At 37.8% G+C, this 23,420-nt stretch overlaps 1 protein-coding gene across 1 annotated transcript in view; it reads left to right on the forward strand.

Annotated features, from left to right (window-relative positions):
- LOC150104804 (progesterone-induced-blocking factor 1-like) overlaps positions 1-23,420 on the forward strand; it is a 363,656-nt gene that overhangs the window by 228,017 nt on the left and 112,219 nt on the right. Inside the window, exon 7 of the mRNA XM_090395645.1 lies at positions 18,387-18,552. Within this exon, the coding sequence (XP_090251771.1) occupies positions 18,387-18,552 (166 nt within the window). The remainder of the gene's footprint in view (positions 1-18,386; positions 18,553-23,420) is intronic.

Here is a 23,420-nt window from a genome sequence, read left to right on the forward strand (position 1 = left end):
TGTCTTGGGCAGTCATAGTGCAGAATGTGAGACTCCATCCCGCACAGTTTAATGACACTAAATGATCTTTCATCTGACCATAATCCAATACTGCTGCAGTCGGAAAACCAAGAAAAACTGCCCCCCTCACACACACATACACTTTCATATCATGGGAAAGGTGGTCCAAAGTAGTCCCGAAATATATTGGTCCTGTTCCACTTATAAAATCCAAAGTAGAAATTGAAACAGCTGTTAAAGACCTGACCCAACATATTAACACAGCCCTTACAGCAGTCACTACTTCCACAACTATCCTCAGGCCTAACCACTTGCCAGAAGATATCATGAACCTGATCAAGGAGAAAAATAAGGCTAGAAAAAGGTTTCATAATACTCGCACACCACAAGACAAACGAATTTTGAATAGACTCAATTCTGCATTGAGAGATGCCCTTAAAGCACATTAGAAGTCAACTTTGGGAAAAAGATTGACTTCTATCTCTCTCCTGACAATCACTCCATTTAGAATCTAATAAGAAAGATCAAAAACAAATTTCTCCCCCCCCCCCTTCCAAACAGATCTGGACTTCATCCACACTGATGCAGATAAAGCCGAAGCAATAGCAAAAAACTTAGACAAACAATGTAAACCCTCATATGAACATCTAGACTTCAATCACATCTACAAGATCCATCGACATGTCATATGTTCATTAAAATCTTCTGTAACCTGCTCCAATCAAATTGCACCCACATCACCAGCAGAAATATATGATATATAATCAAGAAATTAAAAAACAAAAAGACTCCTGGACCTGATGACATCACCAACAAGATGATTAAGCTGCTGCCTCGTATAGCTATTGTACATCTGACCAACATAATTAATTAAAGCCTACGTTTCAAACATTTCCCTTCCTGTTGGAAGGTGGGGGATAAAATTCCAATCCATAAGACCAGAAAGGCCCGCACCTGCCTCAAAATTATCAGTCAGTCAGCCTCATCTCAAATTGCAGAAAAATAAAATCGCAGAAAAAGTTATTCTCACCAGAACTCCAAGCCTCCGTACACAAGTTAAACATTCTTCCTAAAGAGCAGTTTGGATTTCATCAGTTCCATAGTACCACCCAACAGATACATAGACTAGTTAAATACATCTCCATTGGATACAATTGGCATCAATTCACTAGGGCTGTTTTCCTTGACATAGCCAGTGCATTTGATAAAATTTGGCATTTCAGATTACTGCATAAACTGATCTCAACTGGAATGTCATTGGAAATGGTTCACTTAATTAAATCATACTTTTTGACAGGCATATGCAAATCAAGATCAACGGTACAGTATCAGCACAGAAACGTATCTTGGCTGAAGTCCCACAAGGGACTTGAAGTCCCTTACTAGCTCAGATTCTGGTTTCCATATACATGTCTGATATCCCACACAACCCATTTGTATCCATCATGGCCCTCTATGTGGATGATACAGCAATATTAGCCAGATCTCTACAACCATTTCTTGCCATCAAAAAACTATAAGAAAACCTACTACATATTGAAAAATGGTTCTCCAAATGGAGACTGCAAGTAAATCCCCAGAAGAGCATAGCCATGCTATTCACGAGAAGACCGATGCTTCCTAAAGGGAACATCTTCCTGTTTAACATAAAAATCCCGTGGCAAACAGAAGTCAAATAACTTGGTGTACTACTGGACAGAAGGCTAACTTTCAGTTGTCATACCAAGGCTCTCTGTACAAAGGCATCAAAAGCCATTGCTCAACTCTATCCTCTAATCAACAGGAACAGTACGCTGAACACCAGAATCAAACTACCTATCTACAAACTGATGTTTGTCCTATACTCACTCATACTTCTCCGGATTGGAGCCATACTGCTGATATTAATATTCTCAAATTATGAATGCAAAATAAATGTATGTATGATCCTAAACACTCCATGGTTCGTTAGAAATGTGCAACTCCATCGGGACACAGATGCCCCCCCCCCCCCTGTATTTACACTTTTCTGCAAACTATAGCAACAAAGTTCTTTTCAAAAGCATCTGTACACCCGCCAACAAGCTGGTTCAACTAGCTGTGAATTACGTAGCAACTGATTTCTTCAAACATAAAAGATCAAAAGCCATCTTAAACTCCAATTCTGATGTTTAATCTCCAAGCCTGCTCAGGATGAGCAATTGGCTCATAAATTTTTCCACTCACTGTTTCCCTATCAGTTAGCAGGGAGTATGAAAAGCATTTTGTTTCCCCCTTGAAGTCAGAAATGTTAATCGTTAATCCTTGGTATGACTTCTGGGTCTGGCTCCCACTGATGGTGCAAAGAAAGTTTGCACATGAAGTGCAAACTTTCTTTGTTACTTCATGATCTTAGTTACTTCATGTGCAAACTTTCTTTGCTTACACTTGGATAAAGTATGAAACTAACAATATTATTTCTTGGGATGTTTATTTTATAATAACCAAGTGGAAAAACTTTCAGAATATATCTCTATTAGCCTTTCCCAATCTTCTTCTGATGTCTTCTAAACAGCAGTTCTTCATGTTAATAACAGATCCTAGGTATTCAAACTTGCTGGCTTCCTCAATTATTTCTCTGTTAAGGTACACATTTCTCAGAAGCTTTCCTGTCTATATTTCCTTTGAGAACTGTATCTTTGTCTTGCTAGGATTGAGTTGAAGTTCTTAATTCTTACTGATTTTATTAATTTTGTTAAGGATTCATCCTAGTTCTTCCTTGTCTTTACAAAGGAGTACTGTATCATCAGCATATCTCAGATGAGTGATCAATCTTCCACCTATCCTAATTCCTGTGTTAAGGTCATCCAATACTTCACGCAGGATATCCTCAGCATAGATGCTAAACAACTGAGAAGAAAGTAAGTTTTTTGCCTAACTCCTTTCCCAACCTGAAGACAGTCACTTAATCCACCACCTGTTCTTACTGTATAAATTAGCTATCAACCTGATAGTGTGTTGAGGAAAACCCATTCTTTTCATTACTTCTCACAATTTCGTATGCTGAATGCAGTCAAAAGCTTTCGAATAGTCTATGAAACACTATCCCATAAATTCTAAATTCTCTATACATTTCAATAATCTGTCTAAGGCAAAGGATCTGATCTCTGGTTCCCTTAACTTTCCTAAAACCTGTTTGTTCCTCAGTCATCTCTACCTCAACTTTGGATTCAATCCTATTTAGAATGATCTTTAATAAAATCTTGCTTGCATGAGAGATTAAATGAATAGTTTGCAACTCCATATATTAAAAATTAATTTTTAACCCTTTCTGACCTGAATTTTTTTTCCAAGTGAAAAAAAGTTTTCTTTCTGTTTATTTTGTCTTAGGTCTAAAAACAGCAAGGGTATCAAGTATTTTTCTGAAAAATACATTTCCATTTTTCAGAAAATGAAAAATGTATTTTTTTTAATGATTCATTGAAAATTTCCTCAGAAATCCTGTTAGGTCATAACATCTGCTTGACTCTACATTGCTCCTCCAATTTTGCATTATCTGCAAACAGCTGCATATCACCAGTTAAACCCATCTCAATATCATAAATATACAAACTGAACAACAATGAAATTCCAATTGGAATCACTAGGGCAGAAAGGGTTAATATATTGGGTTGCAGTATCCTGAAAGATGAAGTTCACTAGTGGTGTGCTGCAGGGGTCAGTTTTTCATTGTTGTTCAGTTTTTATATTTATGATATTGAGATGGGTTTAACTGGTGATATGCAGCTGTTTGCAGATAATGCAAAATTGGAGGAGCAATGTAGAGTCAAGCAGATGTTATGACCTAACAGGATTTCTGAGGTAAGCAGAAATTGTCATTACAGTGTTGCAAAGTGTAAGGTTTTGAAATTTGATAAGCAATGATGGGATGCAAAGTATACACTTGGTGGGGGGAAACTTTAAAGGAGGTACAGGAGATATGGGAAGGGTGGTGTACAAAGACCTGAAATCCAGGGGGCACATTGCACAAGCAAAGAAGATATCACATCAGATGATGGCAATGATGCATAGAACCCTGACATGCAGAAATAAAGAGGTTATGATGCCATTGTGTAAGGCTTTGATCTGCCTCATATGGATTACTGTGCACAGATTGGTCACTGGGTTTTCATGGTGATGAGGATATGTTAGAAAGATTCCAGAGAAGATTCACAAAGATGGTCAGTGGTCTTTGGAATGTGGAGTATAAGGACAGATTGAGAGAATGTAAATTGCAAAGCCTCATGAATAGAAGTGGGGAAGGGGGTACAATCGATTTAGACATATAAGTTAGTCAGGGTTATTATCAGGTTGACATGGAAGAGATTTTTCATGGAATGGGAGAGGGGATACGAACAAGATGCCATCCTGGAAACTGTATAAAGAGGATATGAGCAGAGGAGTGAGCAGAAATTCTTTAAATTGGAAGTGGTGGTGAGCGGAATGCATTCCCTGAGTGTGTGTTGTGAATGTGGACACATTGAATCAGTTAAGACGTGGCTGGAAACTTTGTGTGATAGTGGTGTGTACCTCCCATGAGTCTCTCATTCCATGGAGGTCAGATGTGAATAATAATAATAAGATGAAGAAATTGTATTTGGCCTGTTAAAAGATAATGTATAGGAAAAGTTTAGGCTTCCAATATAGGAAACTTTTTTTATTACTACTAGTGTGCTAAAGAACAATTGCTGGTAAGTGTAAAATAGTACTGTAGTTTGCCAAGGGTCCCAGATTTGAAAACTGAGTTCCTAGCATTCTGACATTTTGGATGACAGACAAACGTGGTACTGCTCAAAGTTACCTTGCATCTTTTAATGTTGAAATATGATTTGTTGAATGAATGATTTAAAAGGAGAAAAGTATGGTATGAGAGAAGACTTGAAAGAATTACTGGAAACAGCAAAAGAAAAGTGAGAGAGTTAAAATAGAGAGGCTGTTGTCGCAGTATTATTATTATTATTATTATTATTCAGGCCTCCATGGAGTCAAAAGACTCATCGTGTGAGGTCCTTCCTAAGAAACACAAAGTCTATCAATACTCATCGAGTGGAGGTCCTCCCTTAAAAAACACAAAGTCTATCATACCACTCCTTGAACTCATTGACCGTTCTTGCTCTCACCACTCCATCAGGCAATGCATTACATGGTTCAACCACCCTCCATGCAAAGAAACCACTCCTCACAATCTTGCTCACCATTTCGTTTCGTAACCTCCAGGGATGGCCTCTTGTCATCATCACTCCTTCCCGCTGTTCAACCAAGCGAAAGAACTTCCCAGTGTCACCCCTGTAACCACCTCTCAGTTTAAAAGTCTCAGTCATATCACCTCTCCTTCTTCTATCCACCAAACTCTGCAGTCCACATTCCCTAAGCCGATCCTCATAACCAAAATTGTACAGTCCTGAAACCATCTTTGTCATCCGTCTTTGTACCCTTTCCACAGGTAATTTATCCCCTTCAAATCCTGGGGACCAAATCTGAGAACAATAGTCCAAGTGTGGTCTGATCAGGGTCTTATACAACGGAATGATAACTGTTTTATCTCTGCAGGTCAGTGTCCTTCTCATTATTTCAGCAATCCTCTGTGTTACCTTCATCACATTTGCAATATGTCCCCTAAATTTCGGGTTTCTATCAATCATCAACCCCAGATCTCTTGTCTCTCCTACTTCCTCCAGTATAACTCCTTCCACAGCGTATGCAGTGTCCCATCGATGTTTCCCACACCTCAAGACCTTACATTTTGCTGCATTAAACCGACACCCTCCATTCATTTGCCCATCTATCTAGCTTATTCAAATCCTCTTGCAGGGCTGCTGCATCTGCACTATTACTAATAGTCCTTCCCAGCTTCGCATCATCATCTGCAAACAACTGAATATCCCCTTGCAATTCACTGACAATGTCATTGATATAAAGGTTAAACAATATAGGTCCCAGTACTGAGCCCTGTGGGACCCCACTTGTAACCCTCTGCTTCCTTGAAACTGCCCCACCATACACAACTCTCTGATACCTATTGGACAGCCAATCCTGAATCCAGTTGACCAATCTGACATCCAGACCCATGTACTGCAACTTAAATATCAGCTTATCATGTGGCACCCTGTCAAATGCCTTCGCTAAGTCTAAGAAAATGGCAGTATATCCCTTTCCCTTATATAATGCTCTTGTAACTTTATCATAAAAGGCTAGCATATTGCTTAAACAAGAGCACCCCTTCACAAATCCATGTTGACTCTCACAGATAACATTACCCTCATCTGCCCAATGCTGTATACGGTCCTTCACTACTTTCTCCAAGATCTTACTAACTACTGATGACACACAAACTGGTCTATAATTAGACACTTCCAGTCTGCTACTGCCCTTATGCAATGGCATTATCTTACCTTCCTTCCATTCCCTGGGCACCTTTCCTGCAGCCAGACTTACATTGAAAGCCAGGTTAAAGGCACTGTCAGTTCCCTAGCACATTCTCTCAAAACTTGTGGTGAAATACCATCCAGTCCCACAGCTTTACTGACATCCAGAGTACTCGGTATTTGAAACACACTCTCCTCCTGTACCTTGAAACCTTGAGCCTGCCCTATCCCTCTAGCATTAAAACTGACTCCTCCAGGATGAAATACTCCAATAAAATGTTCATTGAACAATTCTACTATGTCTGCTGCATCAGTCACTCTATTCCCATTTTTATCCCACAATATCATTCTTCCACAGTCATTTCTCCTCCTACTGGCCACATATCTAAAAAAATTCCCTAGGATTTTTTTTGCTTCTTAGGGGGCTAATCTCCTCTCATATTCCAGTTTCATCTTCCTTACCATACTAGTCACTCTTCTGGCTTGTGTCTTTTACTCTTCATGCATCTTCTCTTCTCCTGTCTCCTTATATCTCTTCCACAACCTCTTTTTCGCATGCAATTCCTGTTTAATATTGTTTGTCATTCACTTTACTCCAAATTGTGTCCTCTTGTTCACTCGTGGTATACAACTTACCATTGCTGCTACAAATATTCTTGCATAATTTCACATGCACTAATGATATCCTGGCCTTCCAATTCCTCCCTCCATGAAACTTCCCCAAGTTGTCGTCTAAGACTATTATAATCACATGCCTTATAATTCCACATACGTTCCTGTCTCTTTGATACTCCTGCATGTAACAGAATAGAGTTGAGAAGGACTGCTATAATGGCGAATAACTCTATGCATAGGTTATGCAAGAAGAGTGGTGTGGGGTTTGTGGATGTGTGAAGTGAGTTTGACGGGCAGGACTATACAAGAAGGATGGTTTGCATCTGAATGGATTTGGTGTTCGGAGACGGGAAAAATTGTTGTTGAATGCAGTGAAAGTGGAGGTGCAGAATCAGGAAACTAGAGCTTTTAGTAGAATGGGATGGGGTGGGGGGGGAAGCTGTTGAGTGGATGTGTAGACATCAGTGAGGCAGTTGGGTGTAAGCATGTGTATAATATGCCAGAATTAGTACCAATGGTAACAAACCAGAATGGGATAGTTAGTATAAGGTGTAAAGATATGGTTTGGACTATGGGGCTTTTGCACTTTATGTACACTAATCCCAGGAGCATTAGGAACAAGTAGGAGGAATTTTTGGCCTTCGTTGGCTCATCCCAGCCAAAGGTTATTGATGTTAGTGAGACATGGCTAACAGAAGATGATATAGTGTGTGTGTGTTCAGGAAGGATAGAGAGAAAAGAATGGAAGGGAGGAGTATTATTGATAATAGCCGAAGAACTGCAGCCAAAGAGAATAGAAGATTGATGCAAGCCAGTGAAAATAGCATATTTGAGGCTATCTGGTGAGGCTATCTGAAACTTAGACCAGCAGAACAAAATAAACAGTTAGGTGCTGCTATAGACTAGGAGATAGGATAGATAATGGAGATAGTATGCATTGGCAAATAGACTCAATGAGTGGAGAACAGGTAATTATTATGGGGAATTTCAACTATGGTAACATTGATTGGAAGGAGGAGGGGACACATTGAAGGAATGAAATGGATTTTATGCAGTTACTAAGGGATAATTACTGAGACAGCATGTAATGGATTATACTAGGGGTTCAAGAGTGCCCGATCTAGAATTGCATCTGAGAATTTGTCTATAACAAATATGACCACGTTGCCACAGTTGGTGAGAGTGATATGGTCTTGACCTGGGAGGTGGTTAAATGTGTGAAATTTTCAGTTAAGATGGGATATATGTGGAATTACAGTGTTAATAAGTATGATAAGCTTAGGAGATTGCTTGGATTGGTGCCATGGCATGTAAAACTGCAAAGGCCTGGATGTTGACAGTACATGGGATATGGTAAAGAAGTGTTTCAGGGAAGTAATGGAAAATTGCATACCAAGAGTCAGTAGAGTAAATCAAATGGGAGTTAAATAGATGAATATCATTATTAAGCTGGAGTTGAAAAAAAAAAAAAAAGAAAAAAATTGGGGAGAGAATTTAAGGAGAAAGGTGACCAGCAAGCACATGAATAGTACAAGGCACAGGGCCAGAAAGTTAACTACTGTGATGAGAAAGGCAAAATCAGAGTATAAAAGGAAATTAGCAATGCAGGTTAAAGATAATGTTGGTCGATTGGTAGAACCTCTGCTAATAATGGCTCACGCAAAAAGTTGAGCAAGTTTGATCGCGGTTAGTAGTTGGAAGGGGATTCAGTCATTCGATGCTGTTGGCACACTCTCCCTCGATGAGTCTTTGGACTCCCTGGAGGTGTCACATAATAATAAAATAATAATAATAATCCAAAACAGTTCTTTTGATATGCTGCAAGTAAAAGAAAGAATGTTTATGGCAGAATGATTTTAATGAATGCTGATGGTAAGGAAATGGAATTTATGCAGTTACTAAAGAATAGTTACTTGAGACAGCATGTGATGGAATGTACTAGGGATTCAAAAGTGCTCTATCTAGTAATTACATCTGAGAATTTGTCTATAACAAATATGACCATGTTGCCACAAACAGAGTGATCATATGGTCTTGATCTAGTTGGAAGGTGGCTAAATGTGTGGATTTCTCAGTTAAGATGAAATATATGTGGAATTACCAGGCTGTTAAGCATGACAAGCTTAGGATGCTTGGATCAGTGCCATGCATATAAAACTGCAAGGGCTGGATGTTGATAGTGCATGGGAAGTGGTAAAGGAGTGTTCAAGGGAGGTAATGGATGATTGCATACCTAGAGTCAGGAGAGTAAATCAAGTGGGAGTTAAATGGATGAATAATGCCATTAAGCTGGAACTGCAAAAAAAAAGAAATAATTGTGGAGGGAATTTAAGGAGAAAGGTGACCTGCAGGTACACAAACAGTACAAGGCACAGGCCAGAAGGATAACTAGTGTGGTCAGAAAAGCAAAAGCAGATTATGAGAGGAATTTAGCAATGCAGGCTAAAGAGAATCCCAAACAGTTATTTCAATATGCTGCAAGTAAAAGAAAGAATATTTATGACAGAATGATTAGATCATGCCTCAGTAACTTGCTCAAGTTTTATAATATAGTGACAGCTGAATTGGATAAGGGTAATGGGTTTACAGTGATACTGCTGGACTTTGCAAAGCCCTTTGATACCACATGGGATTATAATCAGTAAACTGCAGCACATGGGATTGGATATAGGGTTGGTGAGATGGATAGGAGGGTGGTTGATGGAGATATATCACAGAGTAGTTTATTCAGTTGTAGAGTCCTAAAGGCCTGTGACTAGTGGTGCACCACAGGGTTCTGTTCTTGGACCACTGCTATTTAATTTGTTTATTAACGATATTGGAAAGGATCTGAGAGGAACTGTTCAGTTATTTGCCGATGATCCAAAGTTGGGTAGACAATAGTGAATACACATGATGTCAAAATTTTCTAGGATGATTTGAATAGACTGTCAGAGGCAAAGGAGAATGGATATCAGTTTAATTTTTCAAAGTGTAAAGTTATGCATTTTGGGGTGAAAAGATTATTAGCAGTATACCACATTGGTGAAACCATACTCCAGGAAATTGACAAAGCCAGAGACTTGGGATTGTTAGTGGACAAAGAGTTAAAGTTTAGAGGCACATAGCAAAAGTGGCTAAATCAGCTCATTAGATCACTTGATTACTGAAGAATACTTTGACAAGAGGTTATTATTCCTCTTCATCGGAGCCTTGATAATACCCCCCACCCCATCTTGACTACTATGCACAGATCTGGGCACCGAGGTTTCTTGGTGATGGGGGGTGGGGGGTGGTAGAGAGGATCCAGAAGCGAGTGACCAAGATAGTTACTGGTCTATAGAATGAATCTTACAAGAATAGGTTGAAGATCTGTGGGTTACAGAAACTGGTTGATAGGCAGAAAAGGGGTGGTATGATTGAGACATTCAAATTACTGAGGGGTTTTTACAAGATTAACTCAGAGGAAATTTTTCATAACAGGTGTGGTGATAGGAGAACTAAGGGCCATCCATGGAAACTGGATGGTCCCTAGGAAACTGGATGGGTTTTCACAAGATTAACTCAGAGGAAATTTTTCATAACTGGTGTGGTGATAGAACTAGTGGCCATCCAAGTAAAAAACTTACTTAGAAGTAGGTTTTTTACTTGGAGAGTGGTAAATGTGGAATAAGCTGTGTCAGAGTGTGTTGTGGGTGCCATGACTATGAATGAGTTCAAAGTGCGGTATGATAGATACTGTGAGAATGCTGAATAGTTCTTGACATGATGTTTAGGGCCTCCCTTGATGAGTCTAAGGACTCCTTGGAGTTGCTCATAATAATAATAATAATAACAATAACATAGATAGGAAATAGAATTAAAAACAAATTGTTCCCATAAAAGTAACAGACAGTGATTCCTCAAGTCGGGTTTTTTTTTTTTTTTTTTTTTTTTTTTTTTTTTTTTAATTTACTACTCATGTATTTATTGTTGATAGACTAGAATGTCAATCAAGAGTTCCATATTTTATAAATAAATTACTAGACTATTTTAATATTTTTGATAGCATGCTGCTGTTGAATTATTAACTGAAAATTATTAGGGGGGGGGGGAATCAAATTGATGCCAGCAGTCTGAATTATCGTGATAGAAACAAAATCCTTTTTGTTGGCTGTGAGAGCTTGGAATGGCTCCTAGTGACTTAAGAGGAAGAGATAAAGAGGGATTCATTCTTGTGAGGATAATCCTGATAGCCATTGTTTTTACAGAAAATTAATCATCTATACTGTTAGTTTGGCTACTGGAGTTCTGTGTTATAGAGAGCAATAAGATTTAATTCAGCATTAAATAATTTTGTTATAGACATGATTTTCATATCAGAAAAGAATAGCAACTTCTTGCTGCCATTCCTGGTAAAATGTGTTTGGAATGGCCAATATTTGAAACAAAGCAGACCTCCAACTAGAGAATCCTTACCACCTCCATCTAAAATCATCTTACTCTTTCACCTTTTCTTGAAACCTAGAAAAGTCTTTATATATTTGAATTTTGATCTTTAGGATCATAAGAGTATTATACTAATGTATAACTCAATATTTTATGATCTTATTGAAAATTGAAATTATTGAAGATGTATTGAAATTATGTATTACAATAATTTGGCTTAAATAAATCTAATTAAATTTGTGATTTAGATTATATGATTATATAGATGTCTGTATGGACCAATGTTGGCTTCTGTCGGATTGTGTGCGTGCATGCGTGCACACTTGCATCTTTTCTTTGAAACCTAGAAAAGTCTTCATATATCCTTGAAGATATTTGAATTTAGATCTTTAGGATCATATGAGTAGTATACCAATATATAACTCAATATTTTGTAATGTTATTATTGGAAATGTATTACAATAATTTTGCTTAAATAAATCTAATAAAATTTGGGATATAGATTATATATGAGATGTCTGTATGGACCAATGTTGGCTTGTGTGTGTGTGTGTGTGTACACGCTTTCATCTTTTCTTGAAACCTATAAAAGTCTTCATTTATCATTGAAGATACTTCAATTTAGATATTTAGGATGATATGAGTAGTATACCAATATATAACTCAATATTTTTTGATAGTATCAAAAAATTTTTAAAAATTGAAATTATTGAAAATGTATTGAAATTATGTATTGTAATAATTTTGCTTAAATAAATCTAATAAAATTTGGGAGTTAGGTTATATATGAGATGTCCATATGGATCAATTTTGGCTTCTTCATTTACAATAATAACACACTTAGGATGATAATTTGTTTTTATATCAAACCATCTCTACCCACTAGCTCTAAAATATTATTAGAAACAAAAGCTTCTGCTTGCTTTATTTTATTTTATTTTTTCAGTGATTATACAGTGAACTCTCACTATAGTAGACATTGCTATTGTAGATTCACCTGTTATAACAATTCCAAAAGATCTCATCCCAAAAACATTGACATCAAGCAATGATATTTTAAAGGAAATTTACTATAGGAATTCCATTATAGTAAGCTATTCCTGTAGTCAGCGAGCTTTCTATTGCAAGAGGAGACTGTATTGATTTAAGTCACTATCTTTTGACAATATTAAGATAGACTTGGATTATAGACAAGACAAGTGAGTATTTATTCTAAGCATCAAATTAAAAAAGGTGGTAATTTATCTATCCCTTAATTTTCACCTTTTTCAGTTTGATGCTTGGAATAAATACTCACAATGGCCTCATCTAGTGTGTGACCACTGCTTATATGGAGGCTTGAAATGACTTGACAAAAGTTCCATTTTGCTGTCTAGGGTAGAGTTTTCAGACTATATAAATAAATAAATAAAAATAGAAAAAAGAATATTCCCTAGTTCACCCAGGGTACTGTTGTACTATAGGTTTAAAAAACTTCATGGGTAAAAGTCACATAAAAAATTCATAACATTTAATTACAAAAAATAACTTTTTTTTTTGTCCTGGGTTCCAGCTGCAAATAATAATTGTGGCATGCAGTACTTGCGGCATGTATGCATCTCGGGAATTGGATATGTGGCTTGTGAAAGAGAGCGGAGAGCATATGTGCGCAAAATGCAGGCAGTTGGAGGAAATAAGTGCATTAGAAATATCAATATCCGACCTTGTTGCTCCGGGAACGGGGAATGAATGTAGGAAGACAAGTAGTGTGATAGGAGAGAATGAAAAAAATATATATATATATGAATGAGAAAATAATAGTTGATAGTGTGGAAGGTGTGAGTGACTGAAAGTTTAGGAGATGGTTTTGTTTGAGAGAGTGAATTTAGATTAAGAGAGTGACTGATCTGCACAGGGAGATAGATGATCTGAAAGAGGAGGTGGGATGTCTTGTGAATGAGAGCAGAAGTATGAAAGATAAGATTAGGAGAATGGAAGAGATAAATGCAAGGCGAATCAGAGTGGGGGGGGGAGAGAATTTTGGGAGTGTTAGAAGAGGAGAGAATGGAAACAGTAGAAGATAGGGAATGAGTGAGAGGTATGGGAATGCTAGCAGACGAGAGGATGGAAACAGTAGGAGAGACGGAATGAGAGAGAGATATGGAAGTGCTAGAAGAGGAGAGAATGGAAATGGTAGGAGAGATGGAATTAGAGAGTGGTATGGGAATGCTAGAAGACAAGAGGATGGAAACAGTAGGAGAGACGGAATGAGAGACGGATATGGAAGTGCTATAAGTGGAGAAAATGGAAACAGTATGAGAGAGGGAATGAAAGAGATGTATGGGAGTGCTAGAAGAGGAGAGAATGGAAACAGTAGTAAGAGAGAGAGAGACCTATGGGAATGAAAGAAGAGGAGAGAATGGAAACAATAGGAGAGAGGGAATGGTAAGAGGTATAATGTATGGCGATTCAATGATCCGTGGTGTTCAAGATAGGATGCGTAAGGAGTGTTTGCCAGGAGGAACAATAGAAAGGGTGGCTATGGCAATTAAGAGAGGTGAAAGGGTGGATGAGATGATTGTGATGGTAGGAACAAATGACTTGAGTGGTAATGTAAGTCGGGCAGCGAGAGATATGAGATTTTTGCTTGAGGCTGTACGGAAGAAGACGGAGAGAGAAAAAATAGTGTGCGTGTTGCCTAGGTATGAAAATGATGAGCTGAGCAGAAGAGCAGTAATATTGAATGACATAATAGCTAGAATGTATGACAAGAGAGGACTGGTATGTGTAGATGCTTGGAGTGCGTTGAGGAAAGAGAGGAATTGTATGCAAGAGACCGCTTACATTTGAATGAGGAAGGACGTAGGCATCTGGAGAGATTGCTGTTCTGAACAAGTCAGTGTGTCCCAGGGAGGATGATAGCAGGGGTGGCCTCTTATGGGAATGGATACTTGGGAGAAGGGAGACGACATCAGGTAACACTGAGCCCATTGGAGTCTAGAGGGGATAATGCTGGGTACAGAAACAGTGCCATTTATATGCTTTATACTAATGACAGGAGTATCCGGAATAAGGGAGAGGAATTGGTGGCTCAGATAGCATCAGCCTGGCCAAAAAAATAGTTGGATCACTGAGACATGGTTGACAGAAGAGGATATAATAACAGTAATAGAAGTCACTGGATACAGCATTTTTCGGCAGGATCGGAGGGGAAAGCATGGTGGTGGGGTACTGCTTATGATAAGTGACGACCTATGTCCTCTAAGAGTGGAGGCTTTGGAAGGCAGTGAGACAAATCATTTTGAGAGCATATGGTGTGAGGTAGAGGTGGGCAAGACAGGATATTTAGTGGGCTGTTGCTACAGACCCAGGAGCACAGAGGATGGGGGACCAGGAGATGTTTACACAGTTAAGTTTGGCAAGTGCAAAAAGAAGGATTGTTATGGGAGATTTTAACTACGGTAATATAAATTGGAGAGAGGAAGATGCATGTAGCAATAGGGTAATGGAATTTCTAGAATTCTTGGGGGACAAATGTCTTAGGCAACATGTAGCAGAGGGAACAAGAGGTTCAAGAATTTTGGATTTGGTTATAGCATCAGAAGAGTTGATAATAACTGAGATGACATCTCTCCCACCAGTTGGAGAGAGTGAGCATATGGTTTTGACTTGGAAAATGAATAGACATGCAGGAGTATCAAAGACACGGGAACGTATGTGGAATTATAAAGCAGGTGATTATAATAGTCTTACACGTCAGTTTTGGGAAGTTTCATGGAGGGAGGAATTGGAAGGCCGAGATATCATTAGTGCATGGGAAATTGTGAAAGAATATTTGTTAGCAGCAATGGTAAGTTGTATACCACGAATGAAGAAGAGGACACAATTTGGAGTAAAGTGGATGACAAACAATATTAAACAGGAATTGAATGCAAAAAAGAGGCTATGGAAGAGATATAAGGAGACAGGTGAAGAGAAGATGCATGAAGAATATAAGACACAGGCCAGAAGAGTAACTAGTGTGGTAAGCTAAGCGAAACTGGAATATGAGAGGAGATTGGCCCTAAGATCCAAAGATATGTGGCTATGTGGCCAGTAAGAGGAGAAATGACTGTGGAAGAATGATATTGTGGCATAAAAATGGGAATAGAGTGACTGATGCAGAGGACATAGTGGAATTGTTCAATGAACACTTTATTGGAGTATTTCATCCTAGAGAAGTCAGTTTTAATGCTAGAGGGATAGGGCAGGTTCGAGGTTTAGAGGTACAGAGGAGAGTGTGTTTCAGATACTGAGTACTCTGGATGTCAGTATCTGAATATTGTGGGATAAAAATGGGAATAGAGTGACTGATGCAGAGGACATAGTGGAATTGTTCAATGAACACTTTATTGGAGTATTTCATCTTAGAGAAGTCAGTTTTAATGCTAGAGGGATAGGGCAGGTTCGAGGTTTAGAGGTACAGGAGGAGAGTGTGTTTCAGATACTGAGTACTCTGGATGTCAGTAAAGCTTTGAGACTGGATGGTATTTCACCATGAGTTTTGAGAGAATGTGCTAGGGAACTGACAATGCCTTTAACCTGGCTTTTCAATGAATGTCTGGCTGCGGGAAAGGTGCCCAGGGAATGGAAGGAAGGTAAGATAGTGCCATTGCATAAGGGTGGTAACAGACTGGAAGTGTCTAATTATAGGCCAGTTTGTGTGTCATCAGTAGTTGTTTAAATCTTGGAGAAAGTTGTGAGGGACCATATACAGCATTGGGCAGATGAGGGTAATATTATCTGTGAGAGTCAACATGGATTTATGAAAGGGCTCTCTTGTTTTAGCAATATGCTAGCCTTTTATAATAAAGTTACAAGAACATTAGATGAGGGAAAGGCATATACTGCCATTTTCTTAGACTTAGCAAAGGCATTTGACAGGGTGCCACATGATAAGCTGATATTTAAGTTGCAGCACATGGGTCTGGATGTCAGATTGGTCAACTGGATTCAGGATTGGCTGTCTGATAGGTATCAGAGAGTTGTGTATGGTGGGGTAGTTTCAAGGAAGCAGAGGGTTACAAGTGGGGTCCCACAGGGCTCAGTACTAGGATCTATATTGTTTAACCTTTATATCAATGACATTGCCAGTGGATTGCAAGGGGATATTCAGTTGTTTGCGGATGATGCGAAGCTGGGAAGGATTATTAGTAATAGTGCAGATGTGGTAGCCCTGCAAGAGGATTTGAATAAGCTAGATAGATGAGCAAATGATTGTGGGATGTCAGTTTATTGCAGCCAAATGTACGGTCTTGAGGTTTTGGAAACATCGATGGGATGCTGCATACTCTATGTGAGGAGTTATACTGGAGAAAGTAGGGGAGACGAGATCTGGGGTTGATGATTGATAGAAACCTGAAATTTAGGGGACATATTGCAAAGGTGGTGAAGGTAACACAGAGGATTGCTGCAATTATGAGAAGGACACTGACCTGCAGAGATAAAAGGGTTATCATTCCGTTGTATAAGTCTCTGATCAGACCACACTTAGACTATTGTTCTCAGATTTGGTCCCCAGGATTTGAAGGGGATAAATTACCTGTGGAAAGGGTACAAAGACGGATGACAAAGATGGTTTCAGGACTGTACAATTTTGGTTTTGAGGATCGGCTGAGGGAATGTGGACTGCAGAGTTTGGTGGATAGAAGAAGGAGAAGTGATATGAATGAGACTTTTAAACTGTTGAGAGGTGGTTACAGGGTTGGCACTGGGGAGTTCTTTCGCTTGGTTGAACAGCGGGAAGGAGTGATGACAAGATGCCATCCCTGGAAGTTACGAAAGGAAACTGTGAGCAAGAGGGTGAGGAGTGGTTTCTTTGCATGGAGGGCGGTTGAACCGTGGAATGCATTGCCTGATGGAGTGGTGAGAGCGAGAACGGTCAATGAATTTAAGGAGTGGTATGATAGACTTTGTGTTTCTTAGGGGGAACCTCCCCTCGATGAGTCTTGACAGACTTTATGTTCTTAGGAATTACCTCCCACATGAGTATTTTGACTCCCTGGAGGCCTGAATAATAATAATAATATTTAAATCTTTAAGTAAGAAAAATGTCACTTAGCAGAGACTTTGTGAAATAACTACTAATAAAAAACGAAATTTTTTTTTTCCCCGTAATCACTAAATATCATGTTATGCTAACTCCGATTATATGTGGTGATTGCCTTTCTGCAAATGCTCTTATAACCAGAGGTGAATTTATTTATTTTATTTGTTTTTATTTATTTTTATTTTATTTTACAAACTGGCATATTTCTTGAACACTCAGAAATATGTGTAATCCACATCTGATATTAAAATTTCAAAGTGAATTTCTAAGATGAAATGTTTTTCTTTTGGAAGTACTTTAGAAGATCCTGTAAGTTGCTTAAAAAAAAAAAAAATTAAAAAAAAAAAACTGGTTGGAGAACACGTCCATTTTTGCATAATTTACTGCTTTCCAAGGCATAGTTCCTTTGACTTCAAAAGTGCTGTTATGTTTCTAGTATAATCTTGAATTCTGTAAAAATTAAAAGAAACCATAAAAACAGTTAACATTTATAAGATTAATTTAAAAACCAAATACATAAATACTGTTACATAAAGTACCTTCTTTATGTAACAATACACCTATACCATGCAAAAACTGACAGACATGTTTGAATAAATGAATAAAATATGCATATGTTTCAAACTCCATTTGCACAGTATACATTTCACTCTCACTATAGCAAACTCATAAAGATCACAGGAATGGTTTATTATAGTAGTTAATTTTAGCATAGCATTGTATCTGTAGGACTTTGGTTTGAACTTTTCAGCAGTTTGTTAGGATGAGCAAGTTTATTATAACCATGTTTACTATAGTAAGGATCAATTGTATCAAGGTATAGCATTTTAACTTTAATAATTAGTGATACATTTTGTTTTGTATTCAGCAAGAAGAAATGTTTTTGTTTTGCTATACTTTTAATTTCTTTAAACAGCATAACTTAATTCTTACAGTCTTCAGAATGCTCATATGAAAGAAAACAGCCTTATTCTTGAATTAAGAAGAGAAGTTGAGCAAAAAGAACAACAAATTAAAAGAGAGGAATCCCTTCATATTTATTCACAACAGAAACTTAATGAAAAAGAATTACAGAAGGAAAAACTTAGTGCAAAACTTGAGGTAATTATTGAATTAAATAGTTATATAAATGTTTTCAGTATCAATAGTACCTCTAAGTCAGTTGTCATCTTCATTTTTTTATTATTCTTCATCCCATTTCCACTTATTGTATTTTTGTGAAAGGTATGTTAGCATATTACAGGTAACTTTCACTGCAGCAAACAGCTATAGTGAATTTCCTTTAGAATAGTTATCATGGGTCTGTTATATATATATATATATATATATATATATAGAGAGAGAGAGAGAGATGACTATTCTTGACTTGTGTTTTTTCTAATTTGTTCTCTATCTCTCTCTCTCTTATTGCAATATCCAATATTTTCTTTCATTAGTTTACCGAATTTACTGTTACTTGTTTAAATTTTGTCATGGCCCATGTCACTTGAACTGGAAAATTCATTGGACTGAAATAATGGTAAATGACCGAGTAAGGATAAAGGTAACTGATTAGGAATCTCAGGCATTTTAAAAGTAGCCACGTGGAATGCACTAAGCATAAGAACAAAGGAGTTAATAAAACAACTAAAAATTAAAAATATTAATATAGCCATGATAACAGAAACAAAAAAGAAATTACAGGGAACAAAAGTTACAGATGGTTTTACTATGCCATGTAGTGGAGTGGACCAATATATCAAAGCTTGTAGTGGTGTGGCCATTTTAATTGGTAATAAATGGAAAAATAGAATACGAAAGTACAATTTTGTAAATGATCAAATTATAACAGTTAAACTAAAAACAAATAGAAGCTACTTAAATACCATATATGCCCCTGTAGGATTCAGGAAAGAGGATTCCAAACAATTTTATGAGGAACCACAAAAACAGTTAAATAAATATAATAAAAATGACTATTAATAGCTGGAGAGCTTAACCAGAATTGGAAATAATCCAATCCCAAGTGTCTTAGGAAAATATGAGGAAATTTGCATGAATAACAGTAGTCAAAAACTATTAGATATTTCCGGTATTTTGGCAATGTCACGTTGCCATCTTCAAAAGGAACTTACAAAAAAAAGGCACGTGCGCGTAGGCACTACAACACAGTAACTGAGAATGAAGCTATTATTCTCCTAAAAGTCCTGATGGTGCCCTCTAGCAGGCTAAGTAGGTGTTCTTGGCCGTTGGGCTGAAGGTCTGCTGATGTAAGCCTCCCAAATTTGGGGCAGTCGCATACAACCAAATTTGTTGAGGTTTGGAGAGTTTCTTAGGGCTGAGGCTGATTCCATAAATAGTCTTTCGAATTTGTATTTGCTATGGTGTATTACTGTAGCTTTCTTCCACCGTATTCTGTGGTGTGTATCCAGAGCATGGTCTGCAACAGAATGGCTGTACTTGTGAAAACGGATGTAGTCCTTGTGTTCAGAAATTCTGATATTCGCTGTTCTGCCTGTTTGGCCAAAGTAAGACAGTTTACAACTGCAAGGGACCTGGTATACACCAGATAGATCTAGGGGAAGTGGTTGGTCTTTAGTGGAGCGGATAAGGGATGCCAATTTTCTGTAAGGCCTGTAACAGGAGATCAGGTCATGTTTTTTTAAAATTTTGGTAATTTTTTCCGAGGTGCCTCGGATGTAGGGAATGGTGATGGATTTAGAGTAATCCTTGTTGTGGAGGGGGGAGGGTTGTAGGTTTTAATATTTTTTGGATTTTTGGAGGGGGGGGTAGCCATTGGCTGAGAAAGTGTTGAGGATGTAATTTAGTTCAGTGTTTAGGGCGATGTCGTTAGAACAGATTAGTTTTGCCCTGTTGTATAGTGTTTTCACCACTCCATATTGTTGTGAGGGGGAGGGGGTTGTTGGTGAATGTATCTGCCTGTATGGGTGGATTTTCTATAAACTGAGAAAACCAAGATTCCATCAGGCTGGTGTGTGACTAGTGTGTCTAGGAAAGGGAGGCTGTTGTTTTCCTCTTTTTCCAGGGTGAACTTGATTCTGGGGTGTTGGTTGTTTAAGTGTGTTAAGGAGAGGAGTGTTTCAGAGACATGTGGCCAAATAGCGAACACATCATCAACGTAGCGAAGCCATAGGGTTGGTTTTTGTGGGGCAGAGGCTAAGGCTTTTTCTTCAAAGGTCTCCATAAAGAAATTGGCCAAGGGTGGGGAGAGTGGTGAACCGATGGCTGTCACCTCTATTTGTTTGTAGAATTTTCCCTGCCAAACGAAATAGCCTGAGTTCATTGTGAACTGAAATAGGGCTGAGATATCGGCCTTATTTCAGTTCACAAATGTCCCACTAAAGTTTCCTTGAGTGGGACATTTGTGAATAAGGAGGAGACGTCAAAGCTGACCATTATGTCAGTATGTTGTAGTGTAAGGTTTTCTATGCTGGCTTTGAAGTGGGCTGAGTTTTTTATGTGTGATGGTGTGTTGCAAGTATAGTGTGTGAGCTCTTTGGCCAAATGTTTAGCTAATTTGTATGTGGGGGGAATTAATGCCATCCACTATGGGACGTAATGGCACATTTTCTTTATGTATTTTTGGGAGTCCATAAATACGGGGGAGGGGGGTATAGAGTTAAATGGCTTTAATCTGTTGGTAACTTCTAGAGGCCAAGAAGTGACATTCTTAAGGAGCCTGTGAAGTTTTCTAATTTGTGAGTTGGTGGGATTGTATTTCATAGGGAGGTAAGTAGCCCGATCTAATAGAAGAGCATTAAGCTTACCTGTGTAGTCCTTTTGGTTAAGTACCACAGTTGCATTTCCCTTATCAGCTTTGGTGATAACTAATTCTTTATTATTCCTCATTTCCTGTAGAGCTTTATATTCCTTGTTGAATATGTTGGTGTTTGGTGGTCTTGCTTTGGAGAGGACACAAGCTACATCCAGTCTTACACTGTTGGCGATATGATGTGGAAGGTGGCGGATTCCCCATTTGATCTGGATCATAATATCCTCACTAGCTATTTTTCTGGGAGCAATGACGAAGTTGTGGCCACGTAAAAGCGCGTTGAGTGCTTCAGGGTGACTGAAGAAAGGTTGATTACAGTGCTGGTATCAAGTTTTGGATTGACGGTAGAGTTCTTTTTTAATTTTTCGAATTTTTTCATCTGTCGGCCTTGTATTTTTTCAAATTCTTTATCTGCAGCAGTACACAAGACATCATGTAAAATAGACCAAAGTTCGTGATTTAAGGTGCATGAAAGCTCATCTTCGAAGGCACGAATAGCTTCATTAAAGTCCGCTAAGAGAAATCGCGTGGCGGTGATTTGTTCGCAAAGTAATGCGTAGCTAGTGCAGTTATATATATGGAGAGTTTTTTGTGAAACAAAATGGTGCTTGAATTTTACACAGTTCGGGATTACCTTATTATCCCTGCAGCTAATTTATATTCGTATCTATGTTGTTCAATTCCTTAAGTGATTTAGTAATGCATAACCAACGTATAAGCCTGTCTACGAGAAAAAACTATTAGACTTCTTTACTTTCAATAATTTTAAAATAACCAATGCTTTTTTTTTTTTTCAAAAAAGAATATAAATAAATGTACTTAGAATGTCAGAGAAACAAGATCTATAATTGATCATATCATTACTAATCAGAAACTAGCTCCACATGTGAGAGAGATGTACATGTTTACAACGGAAGTGAAATTTAAGTACATATTGGTTACAAAATTTACAGTAAAATCCTGAATAAAAGACTTTGAAATATTTCAAAGACTGGTGTGGCCTTTTGATAAAATACACAGAGAAAAACTATGGAATATAATAAAATAAACAAGGATATCCATTACATTTGGTACAAGCTATACAAAGTTTATATAAAGATACAAAAAATACAGTTAGTTAGTTAATAAATTAACAGAAGAGATTGAAATAAATCAGAGTGTCAGATAGGGATGCAACTTATTTCTTAGCTCTATTCAATATATATATATTGATTGGATTATTAAAATAATCTGATCAATATACGCGGGTGGTCTGAAAAGTTCTCGGCCTTGACCATAGATAGCAAAACTATCAGCAAGATTTTTTTTTCTAAGGTTGGTACAGCTGTCTGAAGCAAAAGTGTTGTTGTCTGTATCCCTTGAAATGGATAAAATTGAGTATCATATAGTTATAAAATTCTTTGCAAAAGAAGGTTTAACACCAAAAGAAATTCATTCGAAGTTCATAAGTTTATGGGCACTCTTCTCCTTCATTTTTGACAATTAAGAAATGGGCTGCTGAGTTTAAACGTGGTTGTACCAGCCTTAAAGATGATCCACGTTGAAGGACATCCAAAAAAGTGTAACAACACCAGAAATCATTGATCAAGTGCACGATGTGGTATTCTATGACCGACGAGTCAAAGTGCCTGAAATTGCTGAGACTATAGACATTTCAAAAGAATGTGTAGGATATATTTTGCATGAAGAATTGCATATGAAAAAGCTTTGCACAAAATGGGTGCCGTGCTTGTTCACAGCAGATCAAAAACACACTTGCATGAAAATCTCTGAATAGTGCTTGGAGCGTTTTAAAAAGAATAAAACTGATTTTGTGCATCGATTTATTACTATGGATGAGACTTGGATTCACCATTACACACCAGAATCCAAACAGCAGTCAGAACAGTGGATAGAAGGCGGTTGTTCAGCATTAAAGAAGACAAAGTCGGTTCTATCAGCAGGAAAGGTCATGGCATCAGTGTTTTGGGATACTAAAGGCATTTTTTTTATTAATTATCTTGAAAAGGGTAAAACAATAACCGGGTATTATTATTTCGATCTTTTATACAGACTAAATGAAAAATTCGTGAGAAAAGACCCAGTTTGCAGAAGATAAAAAAAAGCATCTTTCATCAGGACAATGCACCTGCCCACAAAGGTGTTTTGGCAATGGAAAAATTAAGGGATCTGCACTATGAATTGTTGGAACATCCAC

Source organism: Typopeltis vanoorti, chromosome 7, assembly GCF_054136105.1.
Source record: "Typopeltis vanoorti isolate ZY-2024b chromosome 7, IOZ_Tvanoo_1.0, whole genome shotgun sequence".
NCBI classification, from domain to species: Eukaryota; Metazoa; Arthropoda; class Arachnida; order Uropygi; family Thelyphonidae; genus Typopeltis; species Typopeltis vanoorti.